General features: G+C 56.8%; 2 protein-coding genes across 3 annotated transcripts; one reads left to right on the top strand and one right to left on the bottom strand.

Moving 5' to 3' along the window:
• Positions 1-307: 307 nt before the first annotated feature.
• Positions 308-6766, bottom strand: SYT8 (synaptotagmin 8). The gene is made up of 9 exons (XM_074227600.1): positions 6662-6766; positions 4591-4727; positions 4151-4317; positions 2551-2646; positions 2202-2369; positions 1855-2022; positions 865-970; positions 642-775; positions 308-541 (listed from the first exon to the last, which is right to left on the bottom strand). The coding sequence occupies exons 2-9, from the start codon at positions 4712-4714 to the stop codon at positions 308-310; spliced, it is 1197 nt and encodes a 398-aa protein (XP_074083701.1). The 5' UTR covers positions 4715-4727; positions 6662-6766.
• Positions 6767-9596: 2830 nt separating this feature from the next.
• Positions 9597-17600, top strand: LOC141518609 (cytosolic 5'-nucleotidase 1A-like). 2 transcript variants are annotated; one of them, XM_074230786.1, is made up of 7 exons: positions 9597-9891; positions 10784-10925; positions 11490-11657; positions 12505-12634; positions 14019-14141; positions 15911-16089; positions 16410-17600. In XM_074230786.1, exons 2-7 carry the CDS (start codon positions 10881-10883, stop codon positions 16710-16712), a joined length of 948 nt encoding a protein of 315 aa, XP_074086887.1. In that variant the 5' UTR covers positions 9597-9891; positions 10784-10880; the 3' UTR covers positions 16713-17600. The 2 variants fall into 2 exon arrangements, with proteins under 2 accessions (XP_074086887.1, XP_074086886.1); XM_074230785.1 differs by having other exon boundaries at positions 10775-10925.
• Positions 17601-25934: the final 8334 nt, after the last annotated feature.

Raw genomic sequence — 25934 nt, 5'->3', positions numbered from 1 at the left:
ATCCCTGCCTGAGTTCCCTGCGATGTCAGTGAACCCCTCCCCCCACAGTCCCTTCTCGAGGCCAGGGCTTACCAGAACCCAGCCCCTGCAGAGACCCCAAGTTGGGGAAGGTCCCCATCTGCCCCAGCCTCAGTCAAGATCTTACATGGGGGAGAACCAAGAATGGCACCTGGACAAGGGCAGCATCTCTGCTCACTCTTTATGGTGAGATTGACTCCATGGTGAGGGGGTGGTGCAAGAAAAAGACCCATTCTACCCATTTTCTAGCTGACAAAGATTGAGCCCCGCCCCCCCCCCCCCCAGCTGCCTAGGAACCGGGCAGAGGAAACCGCCGGCCTTTCCTTAGCTGGAGTGCCTTATCCACCTCCTGGGGGGGCTGTAGCCTGTGCCACTGGGCCATGGGCCGCCGGGCATGGGCCAGCATGTCTGCCCAGTGATGCAGCTGGTGGCCAGTGGCTCGGCAGCCCAAGACTAACTTCCCCAGGGGCTCCCCCCTGGCCACCCGGCTGTGGCTCCAGACGGACACCAACAAGTCCACGTTCTAGGCGAAAAGAGAAGAAAGAGACAAGGACACGGGGTTAGCCCTTCTTTGGGGAGCCAGGGACCCCATGCTTCTGGGTCACCTCTGCCTCAAAGCCCACCTGGATCTGACTGAAAGGCACGGGGAAGGTGAAGGCTTCGTTAAAGTAGGGGCTGCCCGTGCTTCTTTTCACACTCGTTTTCTTCTTCTTCCATTTTTTCCGATTCAGGAGGACCTGAACCTTCACATAGCAGTCTGGGGAGGGAGACAAAGTGCTGATCTCTGGGCTACAGCCTCCTTCCCTGGGGCCCTCCCTCCCCAGATCCCCCCCAGAGAGACTCCACCTGACAGCCCCTGGTGCAGGCCTCGGGCCTCAAGGACCACCACCGTCAGCTTCCCAGTGCTGGGGACATAGCGGAGTGAGAAGCACAGCTCTCCCATCTGCTCCTGCTGCAGTGGGGCAGAAACCAGAGCCAACGTTATCTCCAAGCCCACCCTGTTAGCTAGAATGGAGGTTCTCTGTGCCTCCACTTTTCCATTCTGTGAAATGGGTGGAAGGAACCTGTGTGTTTTCCGTGTCACCATACAACCTCTGCTGCCTTTCCTCTCATTCACAGCCAAACTCCTAGAAAGAGAAATCTCCCCTGTCTCCTCTGTTTCTCCTCCATGAGTCTGGCCATGCCTTCCTCCCTGCTCTCTCCAAGGTGACAGCACCTTGGAACCTTCACCTTCTCTCAGGTCTCCTTCTTTTGACTCTGGTGACTCACCTGTGGGTCTTGGGGACTCGGCATCCCCTGCTGTCCTCCTTCCCATCTGACCTCCGCCCTTGCAGCGGCTGCCCCTTATAGATGCCCATCTCCCACCTCCTGCCCCCTGAGCTCCCCACACCTACACTCTGACCCATTGGATCTCAAAGGCAAAATTCACCACCCCCCATCTCATCTCCTGGACCTTTCCAATGACTCCTCCTCCTTCCTGGCTGAGCTTAGGCACCCTCTGCTCCCTGAAACCTTCTCTAGAGGCCTCTGGGGGGGGCCTGATTGACTTATTTTGATCTCTGGAGCCCCCACATCTGGTTCAGACCTTCCCACTAATAGTTGCCCCTAAGAGATGATGGCTGGGTTCCATTTGGGGCTTCCCCCAAGGGCAGAGCCCCTGGAGCAGGTCCTTAACTCCACCTGAACTTGATCTTGGGGAGGTTCTTTCCCTGAAGGGGTTCAATGCGAAGATTCTCAGTCTTCCCCCACCACTACCACCCCAGGACATTCTAAGCAGTGTTTCATCCACCCCAAGGAGGGGGATGGAAGCTGTTGGAATACGACCTGATACCTCACCTCTGCCCGGCCAGGTGGCCCCAGCTCATACCACTGCTCCAGGACATGGTGAAGGTCACTGGTCCCCAGGGGAATGAGGAGCTCCCCAATGGGGGCATGGTGGGAGAAGCGATTGAAATCCATGACCATGATCACCAGCATGGCCTCAGGCAGCTCTGCTTGGGAGACCTGATGGGGAAGAGAGGAGAACCCTGCAATCAGTCTCTCTGGCTCTAGCATCCTCTCCCCTCTGACCTGGTCTAGTCCCCCCCAAGTCAACCTTCCCAACTCCAGGTGCCCCCCCATTCTGGTCTAGACCCCCCCATCCCAGCCTGGTTCAGCCCCCTGCTTCCACCCCCAAGCTCCACCTGGAAGACACAGTTCTCATCGAAGATGGGGCTGAGAGTCTGCCGGTGCACCTTGGTCTCATGAACCTTCCGGGGGTCTGAGGTCAGGTAGATCCGGGCATAGGGGTCAGCCATGCTGCTGGCCTGCAGGGCCTTCAGATCTACAGCCTGCTTCAGGCCCACCTTCAGCTGATGGGGATGGGAAGGGCCTCAGACTCAATCCCTTCTATGCCGCCTTCCAGGTTTCCCCCCTCCCCTCCCCTTGATGGTTGCCCCAGGCAAGGTCCCTGGCCATCTCTGGCCATTCTTCAATGAGAAGAATCATCCTGGCTTCACCCTCGGGATGCCCTGAAGAGCCAGCCTCACCCACCTCCTGGGCCCGGAAGTTGTACTCCAAGGAGAGCTGCAGCCGTCCTCTCTTGGGGTCCTCCAGCCCCAGCTCCACATCATCCACATCAGGCTGTACCTGGAGGAAAGAAAACACAGGGGCAGACCTCCCTCCAAACCCGTCCCTTCTCCCTTCTGTCCTCTGGGGAGGGAGTCCTCGCCTCCAGGGATGAAGAGGGGAAGGGAGAGGCCAGAGAATGAACTCGGGGAGCTGGGAGAGTGCTCCATATAGCCTTACCCAACCCGAGGTTTCCTCTGCACCCCCATCCCAGCCCCCCCAATGAGCAGCATCGCTAGAGCTGGGGCAGGTCCACAGCACACCACCAAAGACATTGACTTGTTCCTCATGCAAATCAACCCTGGGAGGGAGGGAGGTGCCATCATCATTGCATCTTGCCTGGAATTTTTCCAGTGTCTGAGGCAAGATTCAAACTCAGACCTTCCTGATTGCAACCTATCCCTCTAGATAGCAGCTCCCTCTCAACGTGTTCTCCCCAGGGGACCAGGAGGCTCACAGGAGAGAGCAAACAGAGAGGCACTGGGCAGCAAAGTATTCGTTATCATCTTCACCATCTTTGCACCCCCTTGTTCTGGTTCTGGGTTCGGAGAGCTTGTGAGCCTGACATTCACGGCTCCATCTCCATCCCTTCCCTCCTAGCCCAGCTGCTCTCCACCGTCCTCCAAATTCTCATGTAGCTGGTCCTTCCCATCAGAATCAGAATGGGGAAGCTGAGAGGGGCCCAGGCTAGACCCTCCCCAGGAGGAAGCTCACAAGGTCATACAGGCCCCTCTGCCTGGAGACCTTCAGGGAGGGGAGCTCACCACCTCCAGAGGCAGCCCCTTTCACACTGGGACAGCTGGTTGACCCCTTGCATCTTCCCTCCATTGATCTGGTCTACCCCAATGAGACCCAGTAGAACCCGGTAGAACCCGTCATCTCCCTTACCCGGCCTCAAAGCCTCAGAGGCAGCTATAAGGTCTCCCCAAGTTTTCCCTCATGTGACAGAGGCTTGAAGCCTTCTTGCCCTGCTTGTCTGCCTGGTGACACTCTAGTTCATGAGTCTCCTTTCTTCCTTCCCTAGGCAAAAACAGGCTCCTTTGGGCAGTTAAGTGGCACAGTGGATAAAAGCACTGGCCCTGGAGTCAGGAGGACCTGAGTTCAAATCCAATCTCAGACACCTAATAATTGCCTAGCTGTGTGGCCTTGGGCAAGTCACTTAATCCCGTTGCCTTGCAAAAAAACCCAAACCAAACCAAAAAAAGAACAGCCCCCTTCTCCTCCTGTCTGTACATTTATTCATTATCCTACATGGCACTGGTGAAGAAAGGGTGGATTTGAACCCTGGCCCAGTTTAATGATGGACTCCACTCTCTGGACCTTGCTTTCCGCCTCTGTAAAATGTAGGCAATGGTCACCATGCCAGCTCACTATAATCTCCCCACCCTCAGAGATCCCCTGAACCAGCCATCCTCACCCATCTTTGTTGGCATGTATGAGGACTATCTCCCCCTTCCAGGACCAAGGGGCACTTGGGCACCCAAGACTCAGGCTGGCTCTTCTCCCTCCCTCTGTGAGCACTCACCAGGTGGGCGCTGGTGGCATTGGAGGCCCTGCCCAGGCCTACCATCTCCTTCTTTACACCCTTCTTTCTTCGCCGCCGGCGGCACCAGCAACAGACAATGCAGAGCAGGCAGGAGGCCAACAGGAAGGCAGCTCCCACAAGGATGGTGATGAGCACCCACCGAGGTACTGTGGGGTGGGTGGTAGAGAACTGGGAGTCCTTTGGCTCTGGGCCCCTAAGCCAGCTCCCCCCCCCCGCCGCTGTCTATCCTTGGGATCACGAGGGAGTCCCACCTTGCCCAAACCATTCATCTTAGAGATTGGGAAAATGAGGTTCACAAAGTAGCAATGACTTGGGCGAGATCACACTACTCCCAGGTAGCTTCCCAGGGAACTTTCGAAAGCATTCCCTTCTCCCCCCACCCCTGCCCATCCCATCCCAGCACTAGCCCAAGGACTCACAGGGAATCCTGTCCCAGATATCCTGGAGGAATCCTGATGCGTCTTGGGTGGGAGCAGAGGAGGGGGATGCCGTGGGGGAGTGGGCAGAGGAGAGGCCAGGCCTGGTCAGATTTTCTGTAGTCATGTTCCTCAGGACTCTGGAGGAAGCAAAGAGTGGCTAGGAGCTCACCTGCCCCCGTCCCCCCAGACTGGACCCCTGGCTAAACCGTTGGTGCTCCCGGGGGACCAGCTGGTGGGGGCCGAGTGGAAGGAAGCTTTGACTGGATTCAGCAATCCATCGCTGGATTACCTGGGTCACAGGCTAAGGTTCCAAACAGGCCTGGACCCTGCAGGCCAGGACCTTAGTCACTGGCCAGAGGAGATAGCCTGGAACTCCCAGGACTGAAGTGGAGATTGGGGCGCTGTGGGGGGGAGCTACTTCCTCTCCCTGGAACTATACTGAACACATGAAAAGTACCCAGAAAGGCTCCCTGGAGAGCGGAGGCAGACAGAGGGAGCAGGGGCTCCCCACCACTCTTTTGCACAGGCTATGTCCCCTGGCTGCAATTCTCTCCTTCATCCCTAACTTGTGGAATTCTTAGGTCTCCTCCACCCTCATCTCTCCATCATTAGCGCTGCCCTTTCCCAAATGCTTTCCTATGCATGATGTCCTCAGCGATTTGGGCACACTCTTAACATTGGCTTTTGGAGGGCAACCTCTGTCCTCGCCTGCCATATTACCCCCGGCTCATGGCTCTGGAGGCTTGGAAGAAATCTCAGGAGCCTCCGTGTCTAGGATAGCGTTTGGTCCCTGGAACCTTGTTATGGGGAAGAGGCTAAGCAACAAAGCAGGGAAGTTGGGCCGGAGGGGCAACTGCACCAGAGGGACTCAGTCCCAGTTTAGGGCCTGTGTTCCTGGCCGAGGGTGTGTGCCCTGACAGTCTCCCCATGAGACCAGGATGTCTGACTGAGGGACTAGAGACCGGGGGTGAGGGGCTGGGGACAGCAGGGGGCAGGAGGAGGGGCAGCAGGAAGCGGGAAGCACCTGGAACAGCAGGGGGCAGCAGCAGGGATGAAGGGAGGACCATGGGGGCATTCCTCACCACTGAGTCAGATGCCCTGCCCAGCAGCCTGCTTAGCAAGGGACCCACATATTGGAGCTTGGGGAGTGGGATACCTCTGGGACCACAAGCCAGGAGAAAGCCCACCAGGCCGGGCCGGTTCTTCTCCCGCAGGGCAGGACAAGGGAAGAGAAGGGTGCCCAGATCTGGATGGGGTGGGGGGAGGGCCTGGCTGTAGGAAAGTTTTCCTCCCTGTGCCCATAAAAGGCCAAGACTGGGCCACACTTCCTCACTTTATCAGTACCCGGTCACCAAGTATTTGCTGGATGGGCGGCTCCTAGGCTGGTGAGGGTGGCCCTGGCTCATCCAGGGGGCAATCCTGCTCACCTCCCTTAAGGAGTAAGAGAGCTGCCGGGGGCAGCTAGGCAGAATTTGTGGGGACCTGGAAGTGTCGGCTGTCAGACCTTGAACCCCAGGTCATCTGGAGCCCGTCTTCCTACAAATTTGGGGTGATTTTCAGAGCCATGGGAAACTCCTCCACTCCCCAGTGCTCATTCCTCCAACCTGGCTTCTCATCACCGTTCCCACAGAGCTCTGAGGAGCCACTGTGTCACTCCTGTAGCCCCAACCAAGCTGGCTTCAGTCCTGCCTCCATACCTTTGCTCCCAGGTATCCCCACTCCTGGGAGGCCCCTCACCCAGCATAAAGTTCTCTTCCTCTGTTTCCTTTCCTGCCCTGCTGTCCAGGGCACACATGGTCCTCTCCGTTTTGTGAATCTACACTCCCCTTCCTCCCCCCTCCTCTAGACGGGGAGCTCCCTTGGGCCAGGGGCCTCTTCCTCCTCCCATTTGGCCAGGCCTTTGGCTTCAGAGTAGAACCCTGGGCCAAGGGCACTGGACAGAGACTCAGTCACTGTTGCTTCTCTGTCCTCTTCTGGTCAGTCTATTGAGAGGCCCTGGTGCTGCTGAAGACCTTGGGGTGCCTTCTGAGGGAGGAGGGGCTCAGGAACAGGAGGGAGGGAAGTTGCTTACCTGTGGCCACTGAGGCAGGCTCTCTCAGGGAGTCGGGCCCCCCAGGGCTGGCCTGAGGGGCCGCATGGCCTGGGGCCAGTGGCCAGAGGCTGCCCTTTCTTCTGGCTGCCTGCTAGACTGGAAATTCTTCTTCACTGCTGGGGAGGGCAAGGGGGAAGGACTCATGGAGCCCCACCTCAAGGCCCGGAAGTGCTGAACCCTTGGGAGCTGGGGAACTCCCTGGGCTGGACAGGTCCTTCCAGGGACCCAGGTCCTGAGTGAAGAGGAGGGCAGGAGGGAGGTGAGAGGACATCTTTGCTCCAAATTTCTGTCAATGGACCCCAAAGTCTGGGTGAGCACAATATGGGGAGCAGTTGGGTTCTTCTTATAGGAAGGTGCAACTGTGACCCACCAAAGGGATCCACTCTCTCTCTCCTCAGTCTCCCACTAGATTGAAGTTCTCTGAGGTCATAAGCTTCTCCTGGGACCAAAAAGAATGGTCTTTTTGGGGTACCCTGAATGGCAAACAAGTTTGGCATAGGTCCTAGCATTGCCTCTCTTAGAATTGTAGAATCTCTGCCCTGGAAGGCATAGCCAAGACCCTCTGGCCAGCCCATCCTGGAGGGACTTCGATGGTATTCTTGGCAAGATGGAGCCTGAACATTCTTTTAAGCCCCCATGGATGGGGAGCTCACTACCTGTCCTGTCCTCCCTTCCCTCCTCACCAGGCCTTTCCAGGTTGGGTTCATTTTTTTCCTTGTTACAGAGTGTTGACTGACATTGAGCTAACTCCTGTTCCTTTCCTCAACCTGCCCAATGGGGCCAAACAGAGCAAGACACAAGACTGTCCCACCAGCCCCAGCCATGATGCCTGTTTCTCCTTGGACTGGGACCATCCGTGATGTCTGTGCCTTCCTAGCCCAGGTCCATCTATGAAGCCCAGGTTTCCCTGGACCAGGCCCAGCCACGAGACCCGGGTCTCCCCGGACCAGTCCCGTGCACGCTGCTCATGTCTTGTGGCCGAGGCCCATCCACAATGCCCGGTCTCCCTGGCCCGGCTGGCAGGAGGCTCTTCTGCCTAGCCTCAGTGGGTAAAACAGGCCTGACTGCTTCTCCTCCTTCCTCCGGATTCCTGCCCTAGCTTCTTATCCTGGGCTGCTCTGTCCCCTCTACTGCTGCCTCATGAGGACTCCCGGTCCCAGGGAGGGCACCTCCTGCCCAGAAGGGTCCTTGGTTTTAGGGCCATTGGGTGAATTTGACAGCATGGTTTTATTGTAAGTGATGGCGGAGGGCTGTCTGTGTCCAGGTGTGAGCATCCACATGTGTGGACACCCATGACTATGTGTGCATGTAATCTCTGTGTGACTTGGTCAGGGGAGCAATGGCCAAAGGGAGCCCCCCTCTGGGCTCCAGTTCCTTCCACCCCCTCCTCTTTGTTTCTCGGTCTGTGGAGTGACCTCCGTGTGACACAGGCTGAAGACGGGGGTGGGGGGAGGAGGCGTGTGATTGCGTGGCCAGACATGGCGGCCGCGGGCAGGGGGGCTGGGGAGAGATGATCTATGGCTGAGACGTGTGGCCGCAGCAGCAGGAGACACTGGGCCGGGTGGGGAGACGGCGGGGGTGATGGGGGGAGGCGTGTAGCTCTAGGAGAGAGATATATGGCCATCCAGGGAGGCCCGGCTACGTGTCTGAGGCTCGGGGGAGGAAAGAAAGGCAGTCAGGCCTGGCAGCCGAGGCCCTGCCCCAGGGGCCCCGAGAGGGTAAGGAGGCTCTGCCTGGGTTGCCACGTCCCAACCTGGCGGGGTCTTCGGAGCTGGGGGACTGGCCTATCCAGGGCTCTCTGTGTGTGGGCCCAGTGGGGGGCTGGCCTGGAAAGCTTGGGCTGAAGGACAAGGAAGCAGTCTTCTAGGAAGACACTGGGATGAACCGCAACCCCACCAGCCTGAGACCCCTGGCTGTGTCCAACCCCCACCTCTCCATCGAGCCCGGGGACAGACGGGACCCTCGTCCGTCCATCTGTCAATCATTGGCCCCCCATCTATCTCTGCTCCTGGCTGGGCCTTGTCCGCAGCCATCCGTGTCCTTGGGCCGGCCGGGGCTCTACTCTGACCACTCAGCTGTCCCTGGGGCAGACTGGGCTCTCTTTGTCTGTCTGTCCTTGGGAGAGAATGAATGCCCTCTGTCCATCTGTCTCTGGGAGAGCCTGGGCCCCATTTGTTCATCTGAGTGCTCCGGAGACAGACTGAACATCCATCTGTCTGTCCGTCCATCTGTCCTCCCTGGCCATTTTTCTATTGCTCATGGAGACTGGACTTCTTTCTCGGTCCATCCAGTCAGACCAGAGGAGAGACTGGAGCCCATCTGCCCGTCTCTGTTCCTCAGACAGAGTCAGACAGGACTCCCAGCTGTCTGTCCATCCTTCTGGTCCTGGACAGAACACCCCCCCATCTTTCTTTCTATTCCGGAGGGAGATTGGACTTCTGTCTCTGTCTAGTTGGTTGGACCCCCTGGGCCAGAATGGCCTCTGTCCCTGGAAGTAGCCTATTTGTCCAGGGGCCCAGATGACCCTGGGGGGAGACGGAGGCCCTTCCGTCTGTCCGTCTGTCTGCCTGTCCCCGGGGCAGCCTGGTCTCTGGCCCGAGGCCCTGGAGCCTGCGGCAGTTGGCCAGCCCTGTCTGTTGGGCTGCCGGTTCCCGACACCCTGGACCCCCATCCATCTGGCTCCGGGACAGCCTGTACCCCATCCATCTCGCCCGCGGCCCTGAGACAAGCCCCCTGCAGCCAGCAGGCACATTCCTGGGCTTGGCCTGTGGCCAAAGCAAACCCCGCGTAACTGCCTACGGAAGCTGCCTGCAGCCGAGTGGGGGGCCCTGGCGCAGGGGCTGGGTAGGGGCAGGAAGGGCTGGGGGGGGGGTCTGGCCTGTGAGGCCCTGCACTCAAAGCCACCTTTTCATGAGCTTGGGGGCCTAGCCCAGAGCGATAATTAGGCACCAGGCCCAGCTCCGGTCCCAGCCCCGGGCCCCCCCAATCCGTCTGTACAGTCCCAACCGCAGCAGGCGGGCCAGGGGCCGACTACGAGTCCCAGAATGCCAGCTCAGTGTGGGGGGAGCATGCGTGCCTGGGGAGGGACAGAGACTGCCCCCCCACCCCAGTCGCCCCACCCGCCAACGGCTTCCTGGAAGCCAGGAATGGGAGGGGCAGCTTTCTGATCCTGCTGGTTGGTGGTAGGAGGGAGCCCCGGCCGTGGCCCGGTGAGTCCCCCCAGACCCGAGCCTGGGCCCCCTAGAGCGGCTTTCCCCTCCTACCCAATCCCCAGATCAGTCTCTCCCCGCCCTCCCCCCAACTAAAGCCTGTTGCCCCGAGCCCAGTGAGAGCAGCTCTGGGAGCCCTCGTCTCAGGGTGCTAGACCCTGGATATGGGGAACGGAGAAAGGGGCCACCATGAGCCCTGGATGGTGGGACACCCACCAAGGAAAAGGGGTCCCTTTGGGCCAGGCTGACCAGTTCCTAGGAACAGATGGGGGAAGGGCTTCAGATTCACTTTCACTTTTTAGGTCCGGAGGGTCCCTGGAGGTAGAGGAGATGGGAGCCAGGTCTAGGCTTCCCTGGGTGGGGGGGTGATGAAAACAAGAAGGTTGAACCTGGTGACCTCTGAAGGGGCACTCCCATCTTCCCCCCTGCAGAATGTGGCCCCCCACCCCAGGCCCTGCAGGGTTTGCTAAGCAGAGGACAGACATCTGGGCCCCTCTTCTGAGAGGGAAACTAAGGCCCAGCCTTTAAGGGACTTGCTCAAGGGTCTCCTCGAGGGCAAGAGTTGACCTGACTCTTTGGGGCTCTGAGTCATCCAAGATGGAGTGATTTCCGGCTCCCATTTGGGTGGGGCCGATAGGTTTGGGGTTCAAAGTGGGGACATGTGGAAGAAGAATTCCATCCTTCACGGGACCCTCAGCCCAGTGAGGAAGCCCCTGCCCCTCCCAGCTCTGCTTCTGGCCTGATCTGGCCCAGCAAGGCCGGTACCTGCCCAGGAGGAAAGGAAGAGACCAACCGACAGACAGACAGACAGATGTGTGTGTGTGTGTGTGTGTGTGTGTGTGTGCGCGCGCGCACAGGACTAATTTTCAGTCTGTTCATTGAGCCCTGGCAGAAGTCCTGTGAAGGAGAGACCCCCGGGGGCCCCCACCTCCCTGTCCTCTCTGCTCCCCAGGCTCCTCTCTTGCCTCAGTGGCAGGGGTCCCCTGACCATGGCCCAGGCTGGGGCGGTCATCCTGAACCCTGAGGTCGTCCAGGTGAGCAGATCAGCCATGGCCAGTTGCCAGGAGTCCAAGTAGAGCACCCTGGAAGCAGGCAAGGCCATGAGCAGGGAGGGTGGGGTGCTCCCTGGCACCTCGAGTTTGAGTTCCGGGAGGGACCTCCACTCAGAGGGAAGTTGTTTAATTCATAAAACCAAATCATTGGGACTGCCGTTAGATTAAACCTCCAGACAAACCATTTCCCCAGATCCTTCCCCCCAGATCTTGGACCCCCCTGGGGGACCAGGAGAGGCTGGAATCGGCCCAGCCAGTGCTGAGGCGGAGGATGTCGGTCGGTTAGCATCTCTTCCCAGTCTGCTCTGTGTCAACCCAACTGGTTCTGGGCTGAGCTCTGAAAGGGGAAGAGGAAGGGGACCCCAGCTCGCCCCTGAACCAGACCTGGCCTCAGGGAGTCCCCAGAGTCTCAGGGGGAGCTACCTCTAGTGGGGAAGGGCCAGCCAGCCTTTCGAGAACTCACCACTGGGAGGGGAGCAGGATCCTGCTCTTTGCAAAGGGAGCCCTGGGCTCCATCCCAGTGGCCGTGCCCCTTGGTCCCTGCAGAAGGACCCCAGGGAAGCGCTGGTCATCGCCGTCACCGCCAGAGCCATCTTCAACCTGGAGGCCGAGCACCAGTTGTTCCTGGCCCAGGGCGCTGAGGAGTACATCAAATACCAGACAGCCCATGCCACGGAGCCATTGCCACCCGGCACAGCCTTCTCCTTCATCCAGGTGCCGGCCTTCTTCCCTTGGCGGACCCGGCTGCCTAGTAAGCAGCCGGCCTTTGGGGTCCCTGGCTCACCCTGGCCTCCAAGACCCTGCAAACACGGTGGGGGAGGAAGTGAGCAATGCCAGGATGCCCCCCCCCCCTGGGCCCCCATGGGCTGGTTCTGTCCTCCTGTCAGGAGCTCCTTGGGGGCAGGGGCTGCCTGGGACCCAACCCTGCCCCCCCATTCAGCCAGGTGCCCTCATGGCCCCAAGCAGGAACACGTCCAGGCCAAGGGGCTTAGAGAGGGGAAGCCGGTTGGGGGGCAAGGCCGAGGGAGGGACAGAATGAACCAAGGGCCCATTCACAGTTTCCCTCCCTCTGCCCTCCCCACTCGACTGGGACAAGGGGCCGAGACCTCAGAGACTGGGGAGGAACCGAGGAAGACCTCCAAAAAGAGGGCCGGTTGGGGACCCGGGCAGCAGAGCCGGGGCCCGGCCTGTGCTCATTCAAAGCTCCCTTGCTCACAAATACACTGCTTCAGAGCTCTGGCTGGGAGGGAGTCCACCACCCCATTATACAGATGAGGAAACGGAGGCTGGGTGCCGAGGTCCTAAAGGCCTGCTTTCCTGGGCCACCATCCCCCAGGCAGAGAGGGGCAACCAGGCCGGCCTCACACCCAGGCCTCTGTGGACCCTGCTGCCTCCTTCTCGGCTGCGGCTGAACTGAGGGGATCCTGGGTGTCCAGCCTTGTGGAGGGGCTGGGAGAGCCCTTCAAGAGCCAAGATCCAGCCCCAGGCCTCACGCCCTGGCCAAGACCTGGAAGGCGGCCTGGGCCTCGCGCTCACCGGCCCGGTTCTGCTGATCTCCTAGGCGGTGCAGCAGGTCAATCGGAGGTTGTTGGAGCGGGACCCAGAGGAGCGAGGCCTTCTGGACATCATCGTTCTCTCCAACAACAGTCCGCAGGCTGGCAGCAGAATCGTCCACTGCGCCAGGCAGGCGGGTGAGGGGGGCGCTTCCTGGGGGGACTGAGCAGCCCTGCCTTCTCCCCTACTCCTCCCTTGCTTGGGCCCAGACCCCAGGTCGGCCCACCAACCCTTCCCGCAGGCAGCTGCACCCTTCACCTCTGACTCCCAGGCCCCGAGGAATCTGAGGAGGCTCCCCCTGGCCTTGGTCCCTCCCCCAGGTCCCACATGGGGGGGCAGGGGGGTGGAGGCAGGAGATTCTCCTGCCGGAGCTTTGAGCAGAACCCCCAGAATTGTTGAAGAGGCCACCAAACTGGGCCAGAAGTGACTGGGAAGCCCCTCCCCAAGCCAGCCCAGAGGAGCTCTGGAGCCTGCTGAGCATTTATTAGGCCCTGACTGCATACTGGGCTGGATCCTGGGAATCCCAAGAAAGGCAGCAGGGTTCCTCCCCTTGGATCAGGGCCACCTTTCCCTTCCTCCACCCTGGCCCCACAGCCTGGCCCCTTCCTAAAACAGGCCTTGGAATCCCAAGGAAACCAATCATAGGGAAAGTTAGTAGAATCTTTATCTAAGTTCCTTGGTCCCAGGGCTCCGGCACAAGTACAACTTGACTGAGTCTGTCCTGAAGGAGGCTGGGGATTCTCTGAGGGGCAGAGGAAAAGGGATGGCATTCTAGGCAGGGGGCACTGCCAAGGCAAAGGACTTGAGGCTAGAAATACTTAGGGACATACAGCTTAAATCCCCGCCCCTGTCTGCCCCCTCCACTTACTTTCCCTTAAGTCCCCTGGATCAAGAGACCCAGAAGGGTGCTTTGGGGTCCTGGGCCGCTCTCCCCAGGTGCATGCTGGAGTGACAGAAAAGGAGCCTAGGAAGGGGAAGGGATTTCTCCCCAAAGTCCTCCAGCTGGAATTGAGGGCTGGGCTGCCCACTGGTGGTGGGGCCCCATCTGTGACTGGGGAGAGGGATGGACCCCTGCACCTGGACAACCTCTGTGGGGCCCACGCTGGAAGGGCTCTGGAAGTTGCAATGGAGCAGGGAGTCCAAAGGCCTAGGAAAGCCGGGTGACCATGAGACTCCCAAGGTGGTCAGCTCACCGGGCTCGTCCTGAGGCCCCAGTGTCTCTGCTGCCTCAGTGGGAACTGGAGGGACAGGGGGCAGGAAGGAGGTGAAGAAAACTTCACCTTGCGTAGACTTTTGGCCTTCAGCCTAAGCTTTGCCAGCGATCCAGATGGACCGTCCTAGGGAAGGCCGATGTTTCCCCCTCCCCTTTATTTTACAGAGGAGGAAACTGAGTTCTGAAAAGAATGAGGGCTTGCCTGGGGTCAGGGACGCCTTGTCAAAGCCAGCCTGAGCCCCTGGCCCCGTTAGCCTGCCAGGGTGAAGGGCCCATTTGCCCTCCCAAATGCCCTCCTCTCTCTCCAGGCCTGGAGATCTCCAAATTCTGCTTCGTCAGCAATGAGGACTCCACCCAGTACCTCCAAGACCTCCACGTGAGGCTGTTTCTGTCTGCAGACAAGACTGATGTCTGCAATGCTCTGAGGAGGGGTGAGCCTCCCCGGCCCCTCCCAGCCCCTCCCTCCAGTCTGATTTCCTGAATCTCTCCACCCCAAAGCCCCGGGCCTCGCCAGGAGCCATATGGGGCAACACCAAGGCATTGGGTCCCAGAATGGCTCCCAGATCCTTGACCTCTTTCCACTGTCCCATGTAGCACGTCAAGCCTACAAGCATAAATTAGGCACTTGTTGTGTACCAACCACACCACATCAAGAACACAATGCAACCAGAAGAGGGGCTGCCCTCCAGAAGCTTGCCTTCCAATGGGTGCGGCCCAGGGACTGAGGGCAGGAGGAGCCTGGGCAAGGCCACTCCCTAGGGCAGAAAGCCTATCCTGCCCACCCCAAGGCTCCCTATGCCTGTCCCCGGAAGCCTGGACTCCTCCCTCTGGCGGCTCCTGGAAGGCTGCCCTGACTCTTCCAGTCCTTTGGGGTTTTCAAAGCACTTTACCAAGGACTTGTTGCTCATCTGCTCTGAGGGAGGTGCCCATTTTGCAGATGAAAACACTGAGGCGGGCAAGGGGAAGCGACTTGCCCAAACTCACCCATATATCCAAGGCAAAGCCAGATTTTCCTGATTCTCAGGATTGGGGGCCTTGGCTGACCAGAAAGTCTGGGTGTGAATCCTGCCTTTGACCCTACCTCCTAGGACGGTCCCCTGATCTTTGCCCGAGGAAGGCCGCTGGCTCCCCTCTCCTGCCCGCCCCCAAGGGTGGACACTGCCTTCGGGGCCCCAGGCGCGGCATCAGGAGATCCCCCATTTCTGATTGAGGAAAGGAAGAAATAATGACTGGTCCCCTTCACTTTACAAGGGTGTGGAGGTGGGGTCAGGCACTCAATCACCGCCAAGGGTGGGGGTTCAGAAACTCCAGCCAAGGGGCCAAGCCCCCACCACGCACCTGGGTAGCCACAAGCTCCAGATGGGAGAAATCAGGGAGAAGCCGAAGGCTTCGAGGAAAAGGTTGCACAGGGGGAGAAACTGAGGCTGGGGGAGCCAGAGACTTATCCAGGCCCCCCAGCTGGGAAGCGTGAATGTCTCAGGGGATGCGGTTCTGACGGTCAGTTCCGAGTTCCAAACTAGAGGTTTTTGGGGGGCCTCGGGGGTGACTCGGCCCTGCCCGCAGCGGGCTGGGAACATGGGTCGGGCTTTTGGCTTGTCCAACAGTGCCATCTTATGGCTCTTGGGCGTCAATGCGGCCTCGGGAGAACGTCCACATCTGCCGGCAGGGGTTGGCCAGCGGGGCTGGAGGGGGCCGGCCCAGGCCTGGCCAGGAGCCCCCATCCACTCTCCAGCCCAGCCCCCCAGCCCCCCAGCCCCAGCCCCGAGCACCCCAGCCAAGCCCCCCCCCCCCCCAGCAGAGCCGAATACTAAGATGCAATAACCATAATCCCGGCCAGCATCTGGCCAGGGGCTCCGAGGCTTCGCACGTTAACTCATGTGAGACCTGAGGGCGCCGTCTGCATGGGAGTCAGAGCAGCCAAGGAGCGGCAGAGTGGTGTCAGGAATCCAGCCTCAGACACTTCCTATCTGTGAGACTCTGGGCAAGTCCCTTTCTCTCTGCCTCAGTTTCCCCACCTGTAAAATGGGCATCATGGTAGGTCCTGTCTGCCAGGGTTGCTGTGAGGACCAACCATTCAAGTCTTCTCTAAATGCTGGCTCTCCTTTGGGTACCTTTGGGGTCTGGGTGCCCAGCGAGGGGAGGCCCAGTCTCTTCAGATTGTCCAGCCTCCTTAGGCTCACCCATGGCTTTGTGTTTCCAGGGGTGCCAGCTGCCCTCATTTTCCAGCAAGAGGTCCAGGCTCCCAGCACCCAGCTTCGCCTGGCCTTTGATGGGGATGCCGTGCTCTTCTCCGACGAGACCGACCGGGTGTTCCGGGAACGGGGACTTCAGGGGGCCATGCAGTACGAGAGAGCCCTGGAGGCTGTGCCCATTGGTGAAGTAGGTAGTGCCCCAAGTCGCCTCAGATCAGGGGGAAATACAACCCTGCCTCCAAGTAGGAGCTGGCCAGGTCTGGGAGGTAGGGTCCTGAGTCCCCCCACCCCCAGGATTCCAGGCTCTCTCCCTCCCCTCTGTCCCTGCTCAGAGAGGTCTATGCACTGTTTGAGGGTGTGAATGACTCTCTCTGTCTCTCTCTCTGTGTCTGTCTGTCTGTCTCTGTCTCTGTCTCTCTGTCTCTGTCTCTCTCTTTCTCTGTCTCTCTCTTTCTCTGTTTCTCTCTGTGTGTCTCACTGTCTCTGTCTCTGTCTCTCTGAGCCCAGGGGCCCATGAAAGCCTTTGCCATGCAGCTGGGACGCCTTCGAGAGAAGTTTAGCCCAGAGGACTCTCCTGTACGCACATATCTGGTGACAGCCCGTAGCAAGGGTGACATGAGTGTCCGGGCGCTAAACACCCTGCAGGCCTGGGGCCTGGTCCTGGATGAGATCTTCTTCATGGATGGGGCTCCTAAGGGACCTACGCTGGTCCAGATCCGTCCACACATCTTCTTTGATGATTCCATGCCCAACATCCAGGGGGCTCAGGATGCTGGGGTCCCCTCTGCCCTGGTGCCCTGTGACTGCTGAGGGCCTCCTGGCTCTGCTCTCCCCGCCCCACTTCCTTTTGTCTCTGTCTCTCTCTGCCTTTGTCTCTCTCCATCATCTGGTTCTGAGTCTGCTTCTTTTGCCCCTCTCCCCAGTGCCATTGTCCATCCCCCTCCCTCCAGGCAGGGCCCACTCAAACCTACCCTTTCCCTGGGGTGGGAACCCATGGCCTTCCTTGGCCAGGACTCTGAAAGGTTCTTCCAGAGGGTGCCCTAAATCCCCAAGAGGAATCAAGATCCCTGCATGGAACACACACAGAATCCACCATCCTAGGCTGGAGGGATAGGGGGAAGGGAGGGAGAGAAACTTTGATTAAGTGCCTACTGTGTACCACTGAGCTAACTGCCTACAAGTATTATCGCAACCCAGAGAATCAGGTGCTACTGGGATTCTTCTTATAGTTGAGGAAACTGAGGCTGATGGCCATGAAAGGACTTGTCCAGGTTGACACATCCGGAAGTTTCTGAGGCTGGATTAAGCTCCCATCTTCCTGACCATGTCTGCTGAGCTGCCTCTAAGAAGGTCTCTTGGTCAAGCTCTGTCAGAGCTCTTCCTTGGGACTGACCTCAGGCAGCTGACCCCTTCCCCTGGCTGGGCCTCAGGGACCCCTCCTCCTGGCTGGGCCTCAGGGACCCTTCCCCTGGCTGGGGGTTTTTCTAGTCAACATTCCATTTTCTTGCCTCCTGAAAGGGGCCATGGAAGGGATGCCCAAGCCTTGGAGGATGGGAGGCTGGTCAAGGTCATGCTTATCACTTGGGGTACAGTCTTCCTCCTCCCTGGATGGGGCTGGGAAATGACTCTATTCAAAGCTGTCCTTCTCTCCTGCCCTCCACCCTAGAATAAAGGACAGCCTGAGCTGGTTGACTGAAAGACTGGGGACTCAGCATTCCCTTTTGTCTGGGAGGAGAAGGGGGGGGCAGGCTCCTCAGAGCTGCAAGCAGCCAGATGGAGATGCTGAGCCTGGATGCTGAGCCGGAATTGCTGCAGCTGGCCCGGTGCCCGAGGAGCCGTAGAAACAAGCCTGGGGGGGGGGGGTGAGAAGTGGGTAGAGAGCTGGGAATGGCCATGTCCAGGGCTTGAAGGGCCAGAGACACAGGCCTGGCCACTTGCTGAGGCTACCCACCCTACCCCCTCCAAGTCTCCCCACTGGTGTTCTTGCACATTGCCCATCCCCTCCCTCCAGCCCCCCACCTCATGTCCTCCACCGTTGGCTGACCTGGGTGCCATCTCTCCCCCTCCCCCCTGCAGTTGCTTCCCCCAGCCTAAGGACAGAAGCACAAAGAGAGGTTCAGGAGCTCTCTGGTTAGGATGAACTAGCCAGTTCTTTGGGGTCAAACTCAAATAGGACCAGGGGTCACCAAACAGTCCTTCAGGATCTCTGGGGGCCAGGACACTGACTTTGCCTTATTTTATTGGGGCTTTTTTTGTTGTCTTCCCTGCTGCCTGGGTCTCCAGGGAGTGTTGGGGACTCCCTGGAGACAAGGGCCCAGGTGTCTCTCCTCTAGTTCCATTGTCCTTTTTTTGCAGGTGAGGAAAGTGATCATTCTCCCTGGTTTGGAAAATCAAACCAACCCCGCCCCCCATTAAACAAAAACCCCTTTCCTTGGGCCTTTTAAATTCACTTAGAGCAGGGTCAGTGACTCAGGCCAGACTTTCATTGCTGTTCAGTTGTGTCTGACCCCTCATGGCCCCATTTGGGTTTTCTTGGTGAAGATACTGGGGTGATTGGCCATTTCCTTCCCCAGGTCATTTTATACATGAGGAAACAGAGGCAAACAGGGTGAACTGACTTGCCCAGGGTCATCCAATTAATGTCTATGGTCTGATTTATACTCAGGTCTTCCTGCCTGCAGACTGACACTCTGTCAGCTATGATGCCATCTGGCTGCCAGAGTTTTAGAATCACACCCTCAATCAAACTTTACTAATATCTGCCATGTGTCAGACACCTTGCTAATTTGGGGATAGTAAGAAGAGCAAAAGCCAGGCCCTGCCCTCAAGGAGCTTGTGACTTAATGCAGGGGCCACAGGCACACAAATCTGTCAAGTGAAGAAGGTCTGTCCAGGTCCAGAGCAGATAATGCCCAGAGAGCAGGGAAGACTCCTGGAGCAGGGTTCAGATGGAGGGCCTTGTTCATGGGGCCTTAGGAGACTGTGCCATCTGATTGAAGAGAAGAGACCTGGTCCCTGGGCTGACCAGCCCCCAGACTTTCATCTTCCCCCTCCAATGTCCCTATTCCAGTGGAGGACCTTGGACTCACCCCCTCAGTCTCTTCATCCACTCTCTACTTCCACTGTCCCGCGTCTTGGCCACATCTTGGCCTTTCTGCCCTCCCCATCCATCTTCTGACTTGCCCTGGTCATCAGGCTTCCACTTCCCACCCAGGCCTCCTCAAGGTTACCCTCTTCTGGCTGGTGACCCTTGTGGGTCCTTCCCTTTTGTTGAGCCCTTCCCCTGCCTCCCTGCTGGCATCTTCAGGACAACTCCATCTTTCCATCTTTCCTCTACTTCCGGGAATACACACACCTGGGCTTTCCCAACTCTCTCAGTGACCTCGTTCCCTGCCCTGCAGTTACTCCAGCCTCAGACTTCTCTGGCCAGCTGCCTCCTGACTGATCCCCTTGCCCCAGTTGGCCTTTGCAGGGTCCCTCAGCCTGAGAACTCCCTGCCCCTCCAAGATTGGAAGGTTCTGTTCTCTTCCTCCCAGCGCAAGCAAGGCAGCAGGGCAGCAGGGCAGTGTCTAGGCTATCTGGATATTCTCCCATTCCCCATCACCTCCCTGGAGCAAGGCCTCAGTCTTCTCGCCCTGACTATTGCAATAGTCTTCTAACTGGTTTTGCAGCCTCGGCTCTACCCTTCTCCAATCCATCATCCTTCAAAGCTTGGCAGAGGAATCCTGTGTTGCACCATCCTGATAATGAACCAATGAACAAATGAAGGGACATCAATCATTGATTCTGTACTTACATGTCCCAGATATGGAGCTGAGAGATGGGGACACACATTTGGGAAAAGGTTCTATCCTCACGGCCTGACACTGTAACAGGGCAGGACATCCCAGATTGCCAGGGAGGAAGAGTGGGTTAAACCATAAGCCCATACTCTCCTCACAAAACTTCCATGGCTCCCAGTTCCCCACAAATGAGGTCAAAAGTCCCGCTGTAAGAATGCTAAGCTCTCCCTGAGTCAATTCTTTCATCTTGGTGTCTCCTCTCTCTGGGCTGGGATGTCCTCTATCTCTGTCTCTGTCTCTCTCTGTCTCTCCCTCTCTATCTCTCTTAAGCTGAGGTCTATGATTTGGGGGTTCCTAAAAATCCTTTTGTAACTTTCAGGAGAATTGGTTTCCATTGCCACCCTATGTGGTTGGTCCATTTAAAAGCCTAATTCAGAGAAGGGGTGAGTGGGCTTCTCCGACTGCCTTCAGCCACACAGGGGGAGGATTCTGGGTCTTCACAGTCCACTTTCCTCTCGGTTCTCCAGTTACAGAGATTCCCCTGTTCCCCAGTCATCTGGGGGTTAAAGGTACCTTATTCTGCACTAGAATGGCACTGGTAGGAGCAAACAAGGGACAGGGAAAAAACAAAAGGAAGTAACAGGATTAGAAAGAGGGGTACAACCGCCATTCCACCCTCCTTAGACCACGCCTTTCCACCACCCAAAGAAGAGACTCCAGTCAAGGATCCCAGAAGCTTTCTCCTCTGAGTTGATTATTACCCTAATCTGGTTTAAACTTTAAGTGAACTAATTCAGGGCGAGCCCACCCCTCCCTGTCCCCACCCCAGAGTTGGAGGCCCCATTGCTCTCCACTTCCATCCAATTTTCTCGGAGCTCCAGCCCTTTAGGAATGGGGGGAGGGTGGCGGTGGTTTTGTTTTCCTTGGAGTTTGATTGCATAGGTGGACCAAGGCCTGGAGACCAAGGCAGTGCCCTACTATGATTTTGTGATCCATAGCTTAAAGAGGCAACTAGGAGGTGCCGGAGTGCGCACAGAGCTGGGCTGGGAATTGGGAAGACTCATCTTCCCCAGGTCAAATCGAGCCTCAGGTACCTTCTAGCTGGGTGACCTTGGACAAGTCACTTCTCTTGGCTTGCCTCAGTTTCCCCATCTCTAAAATGAGCTGGAGAAGAAAATGACAAACTGTTCCAGGATCTCAGCTAAAAAAAAATCAAACCCAAATGAGGTCAGGAAGAGTCCACAAGACTGAAATGATTCAACAAGAACAACAGAAAGTGTGATGGGCAGGGTTCGGATCCCTTCACACCCAGCATTGCTCCCTGGGTTACTCAACCTGCAATCTTCCTTCCAAGTGTTATCTCTACCCAGGCTAGCCAGCATTTATGTAGTGAGTACTATGCTGAGAACGTCAGTAACTATGATCTCAGGTAAGCCTCCCTACAACCTGGGGAGTCAGGTGCCCAAGTCGCTTCTCTCGGTTTGCCTGTTGGCTTATAATAACGATAATAATAATAATGATAGCACCTGACTCTGGGCTCAGCACTCTAATCACTGGACCACCCAGCTGTTCCTTATAGGCAAGAACGCATTACTTCTGCATTTGCATCTCCAGCACCCTGGCACCAGCCATAAGCTAGAGCTTAAATGTTTTTTCACTCATTCATTCATAGTAGGTGCTTAATAAATATCTACTGATCGATTGATTCTTGTGTTCACTGATTATTACAAACATTCTCTCCCAACGCCTCTTTTGTACAGATCAGGAAAGTGATGTTTATAGACAAGGGAAGTGATCTGCCCAAGGTCACACAGCCCAAGAGCAGACATTTAGTGACAGAATTTGAACCCAAGTCCCCCAAAGGAGGAGAAAGAGCACAGCAGGAATTGATGCCTTCAGGATCCTGTTGGGATTCCTTGGAGTGATGGGAGCCAGGCCTGGGCACTGGGACCAGGGCTGTGATGTGTCTCCAAGGTGTATCACCTCTAAGGGAGCTGAAGTGAGGGGGGCGCTGGGGAAGAGGCAGTCCAGAGGGGACATTGATGTAAATGGAAAAGAGGAGAGGAGATGGGCACTCCATGGCCTCACTGCCCCAAGGGACCAGAGCCCTCCAAGAAGCCTGGGTTCTGCCATTTGGAGCTAGTCAACTTGGGATGGTGGTGGATGGATGGTGGATGCTGGGGATGCTGCCTTCTGACTCCTCATTCTCTCAGCTCTCCCGCTGAGTCCACCTTCCTATACTTTTCTCCAAGATCTGCCCACTCTCTACACTTACTTCTCAAAAGAAATCAGCTATCTACGCAGCCCCTCCCCCCCATTCAAAAGCAAGGGAGGCAGTAGATGGTTCATCCAAACTAAAGTGGGACTGGTGGGGAGGGGTTCTCCAAAATCAGACCAAGATGAACTCGGGACTCCTGCCAGCACCTGAATGAGCAGAGGGGCTCCCCTGGGGCAGCAAGGACCCCGGACCAGAGGAAGATACCAGAGAGACCAGCAACAACTGGCTGAGGCAGACCTGACTCACAGAGTGCCCCCTTCTAGCTGAGGAAGCCAAGGCTTGGCCAGGGTGGCCACGTTTGAACTGGGTCTCCCCCACTTTGGCAGTAAGAAGGGGTGGGGTGGGGTAGGGTGGGATAAGCATTTATCAGGTGCCTTCTGCCTGAAGGCTGTTCTGGGCTGAACTATGCAAATATTATCTTTGAGAACTACTCAGAGGAAGTTGGCAGCTAAATACCAGCAACCACCTCAGGCAAGGCCGCCCGCTACCCTGCCCTCTTCAACCCTGTCCTCCTTAGCTAGGCCACTGTTCAGTGGGGTAGCTGGCCTAGCATCCAATTCTCCTCTCCTACTGCATAAAAGAGCCTGCACCCAACACTGGATTATCCCAAAGAGGACTTGGTGCTTAGGAGGTGAATCTCCAAGTCCCTGGGTCCCCGTTCTGGCAAGAGACAAATTGTGGTCCCCAGGCCTGGGGAGCTTGGCTTGCAGGTCGCAGCCTGGGCCGTCGGTGCCATAAGTCACTCCCAGCCTGGCCAGTTCCATCCTTCAATCAGCTGAGGAAACAATAAAGGGGAAGATTCTACTCTGAGCTTCAGTCTCACCACCAGAAAGGAAGTGGGGACAGGAGCAAGGAAGTGGGGGGCACTGACCACACCCTCCCTGAGCTTCCTATGCAGGTGGAGCAAAGCCAGGGGTTGGCCACTGAGAGTGGGGAACAATTCCACCAATGTGTTTAAAGCAGCCTGGGTACTAGGAACTGGGGAGCAGGAGGGGTATACAAATGCACAAATGAACAAGCCTTGTCCTCAGGGAGCTTCTGCTCTGGGAAAGCCAGAGCATCCTAAAGAAGGAAAGATGAAGGAAGGCAAAGTCTGCCAGACAAGAGTTGGGTTATCTCGTGAGCTGAGGCCTTGAAGAAATTCCAGAATTCAGACAAGTGGAAATAAGAAAGGAAGCCCTTCAAGGTCTAGGGAAGAGGAGAGCAAGTGTCGACTGGGCAATGCCCCATTTTGTTTTTATTTATTTATTTTTGGTTTTTGCAAGGCAATGGGGTTAAGTGACTTGCCCAAGGTCACACAGCTAGGTAATTATTAAGTGTCTGAGGCCAGATTTGAGCTCAGGTACTCCTCATTCCAGGCCCTCAATGCCCCATTTTGAAGAGAAGTTGGCCACCAGCCAGTGGAGGGAGGTCCAGGAAAGATTCCTCATCTCCTCTAGGCAATGGGGAGCCATCGATGGCTCAAGAGAATCTTAGGGTGATGACGTTGGCATCTGTGGGTAGAACCACCAAAGAGGCTTAGGCAGGAGTCAAAGGAAGAGGCAATGAAGGTCTGACTTTGGGTGGTAGATGTATGGAGAGGTGAGGAGATTCAGGGCGCGATTTGTTCTGAGGAGCGTGGGAGAGGGAAGAGCTGCCAATGACTCAGAAGCTGCAACTGGGGTGCCCTGGGGACATCTGGAGAGGAGAAGCAGGCTTAGCAGGGAGGGCAAAGAGGCCTTGTCCATCACAGGCAGGTGCACACAGTACACATAGGTGTCTGCACACGCTCAGCCAAACATGCATACCTGCCTGCTGGTTGGCCTCCGTCTCATCCTTCCCACACCATGCCCCATTGCTTCCTGATCCCTCTTTTTTTGCTGGGGGGGGGGCGGGGAAGGCAATCAAGGGTGAAGTGACTTGCCCAGAATCACCCATCTAGTAAAGGTCTGAGGTAGGATTTGAACTCAGATCCTCCTGATGCTGGGGCCGGAGCAGCCTCAACCCCTCTACACTCTGGCCTCTCTTATTTCTTCTATGTTTACTTGTTTGTATTTATTCATTTACTTCTTGCCTCCCCCATTAGAGCTACTCAAGGGTAAGGAGAGCTTGGCCTTGTTATATTTCCAAAAATTAAAGCATCCCTGACCCAGTAGATGCTTATTCCATGCTGGGGCAGCCAGGTGACCTAGTGGATACAGCCCTGGGCCTGGAGTTAGGACAGACCTGAGTTCAAATCCAGCCTCAGACCCTTCCTAGCTGTGTGACCCTGGGCAAGTCACTTAACCCTCTTTTGCCTCAGTTCCTCATCTGTAAAATGGACTGGAGAAGGACAAGGCAAACCCCTCCAGGATCTTTGCCAAGAGAACCCCAAAAGGGGCCATGCTGATGGTGTGGCTGGGTTCCCAGGGTCTTTTGGCTGCCCCAGTAAACTGACCTTTCTGCCTCATTCTCTTTGAAGCAGCTCCCTCCCTTAGGGGATAGACCATTGGAATCTTTTTGGATAGTGGGCCTCAGCTCCCTTCTGGACAAAGTGACTCCTCCCCCTCTTATCCACATAGTTCTGGATTTGAATGTTCCCAGCTCTGGAAGTCTGAAATGTGTCCGGGGCTAGGCCCCACCATGCAGGAGGTGTTTGGTTGGCCAAGCCTGTCCTGTTGGACTCAGGGCATAGAACTCTCTGGTCTCATTTCATTGGTGCCTCCTTTGCCTCTCTGCCCTCAGATGCCAGATTTCATATCTGGACCTTGCTTTCCAGGTCTCTTTTGGCTAAGTCAGCTCCAGGTAGGCTGGGGGAATGAGCCAGAAAGGAAGCCTACCCAGCAGAGGAAGAGAGGGGCCTGGGTGGGTTTTTGCCTTTGTCTTTCCTGCTTATTAAACCTGTATTGGAGCATGGCCTGAAGGGCTGGAGGATAGGGCAAGAGAAAGAGCTGGGCCAGTCCATTCCCAAGTGCTGGCCTGCACTCTAGGGGCTAGAGACTTAGGAGGTATCTGTGATTTTTACTATTGCTTTGTTTGTTTTTCCAATTAAATGTAAAGATTGTTTTCACCCTTCATTTCTGTAGCATTTTCTCCCTCTCCCCTTTCCTCCCTGCCTCCCCCTGCTCAGAGAGCAGGTGATATCATGCCCAGTCACCTTACACATATTTCTATATATTGTGAAAGAAGACTCCAAACAGAAAGGGGAATGCCACAAGAAGGAAAAAGCCACATACAAATTCTAAGAGGTGGAAATAGTAGAGTCCTTTGTCATTTGTCCTGAGATAATGCTATTTGACCTCCTAGATAAATGGTCTAAGGGGATGTCAGCCCAGTGGGGAGAAGACACCCTTCTGTACAGAAGAGACATAAGTGAATGGAAGGAGAAGAAGGAAGAAGGAAGGGTAGCTACAGGGATAGATGTGGCTGCCCAGGAAGCCCCTGGCTCGCCCACTTAGATGTGATCGGTCCAGAAATGGTTCTGGTCACCAGGTCCGAGGGAGCCACATTTCCCATGGAGCTCTAGGCTGTCACGGTCAAGCCCTGCTCTGGCATCGAGGCAGTTGCCCCAAAGAAGATCAAATGTCTTGGACTGCTGAAAAGAGAAGAGAATGAGGTCTGTAAACCAGAGGCTGGGAAGATCCCCCGCCCACCAGATTCCTGGCAAATCTATTTCAAGGCTAGAAATCCTATAAAGGGGATGGCCAGAGGCCAAATCTTGCCCTTTCTCAGCCTCCATGAGATATGACCCCTTTCCTCCACTTAGACAAGTCCCACCTCCAACAGGGCAGTCCTCTCCTCCTGCCTTCTAGTGGCCTCCCTGCCTCTAACCTTAGCTTATTCCAGTCCATTGCCTACTGTGACTGCAAGAACAATTCCACCGATCTGACCATGCCATTCTTCTGGTCATGACCTCTAGTGGCTGCCCATTGCCCCTCAAATCAACTAGAAACTCCTTTTAGAGCCCTTGCCCCCTGCCCTCCTGACTCCCAGGTTTTGTTTCCCCTCCTACCA

Source organism: Macrotis lagotis, chromosome 3 (genome assembly GCF_037893015.1).
Source record: "Macrotis lagotis isolate mMagLag1 chromosome 3, bilby.v1.9.chrom.fasta, whole genome shotgun sequence".
Classification (NCBI taxonomy): domain Eukaryota; kingdom Metazoa; phylum Chordata; class Mammalia; order Peramelemorphia; family Peramelidae; genus Macrotis; species Macrotis lagotis.
The sequence above is the reverse complement of the archived record's forward strand: the minus strand, read 5'-3'. Positions and strand labels throughout refer to the sequence as shown.

What these genes read in the sequence shown, in the direction of transcription:
- LOC141518609 (XM_074230786.1), top strand. Translation starts at nt 10,881, where the DNA reads ATGGCCCAGGCTGGGGCGGTCATCCTGAACCCTGAGGTCGTCCAG. An exon ending in CAGCCTTCTCCTTCATCCAG is followed by an intron (nt 11,658 to 12,504) that starts GTGCCGGCCTTC and finishes CTGATCTCCTAG; the next exon opens with GCGGTGCAGCAGGTCAATCG. An exon ending in CTGCAATGCTCTGAGGAGGG is followed by an intron (nt 14,142 to 15,910) that starts GTGAGCCTCCCC and finishes TTGTGTTTCCAG; the next exon opens with GGGTGCCAGCTGCCCTCATT.
- SYT8 (XM_074227600.1), bottom strand. Translation starts at nt 4,714, where the DNA reads ATGACTACAGAAAATCTGACCAGGCCTGGCCTCTCCTCTGCCCACTCC. An exon ending in ATGAGAACTGTGTCTTCCAG is followed by an intron (nt 2,023 to 2,201) that starts GTGGAGCTTGGG and finishes CTTCCCCATCAG; the next exon opens with GTCTCCCAAGCAGAGCTGCC. An exon ending in CCTGCACCAGGGGCTGTCAG is followed by an intron (nt 776 to 864) that starts GTGGAGTCTCTC and finishes CTCCCTCCCCAG; the next exon opens with ACTGCTATGTGAAGGTTCAG.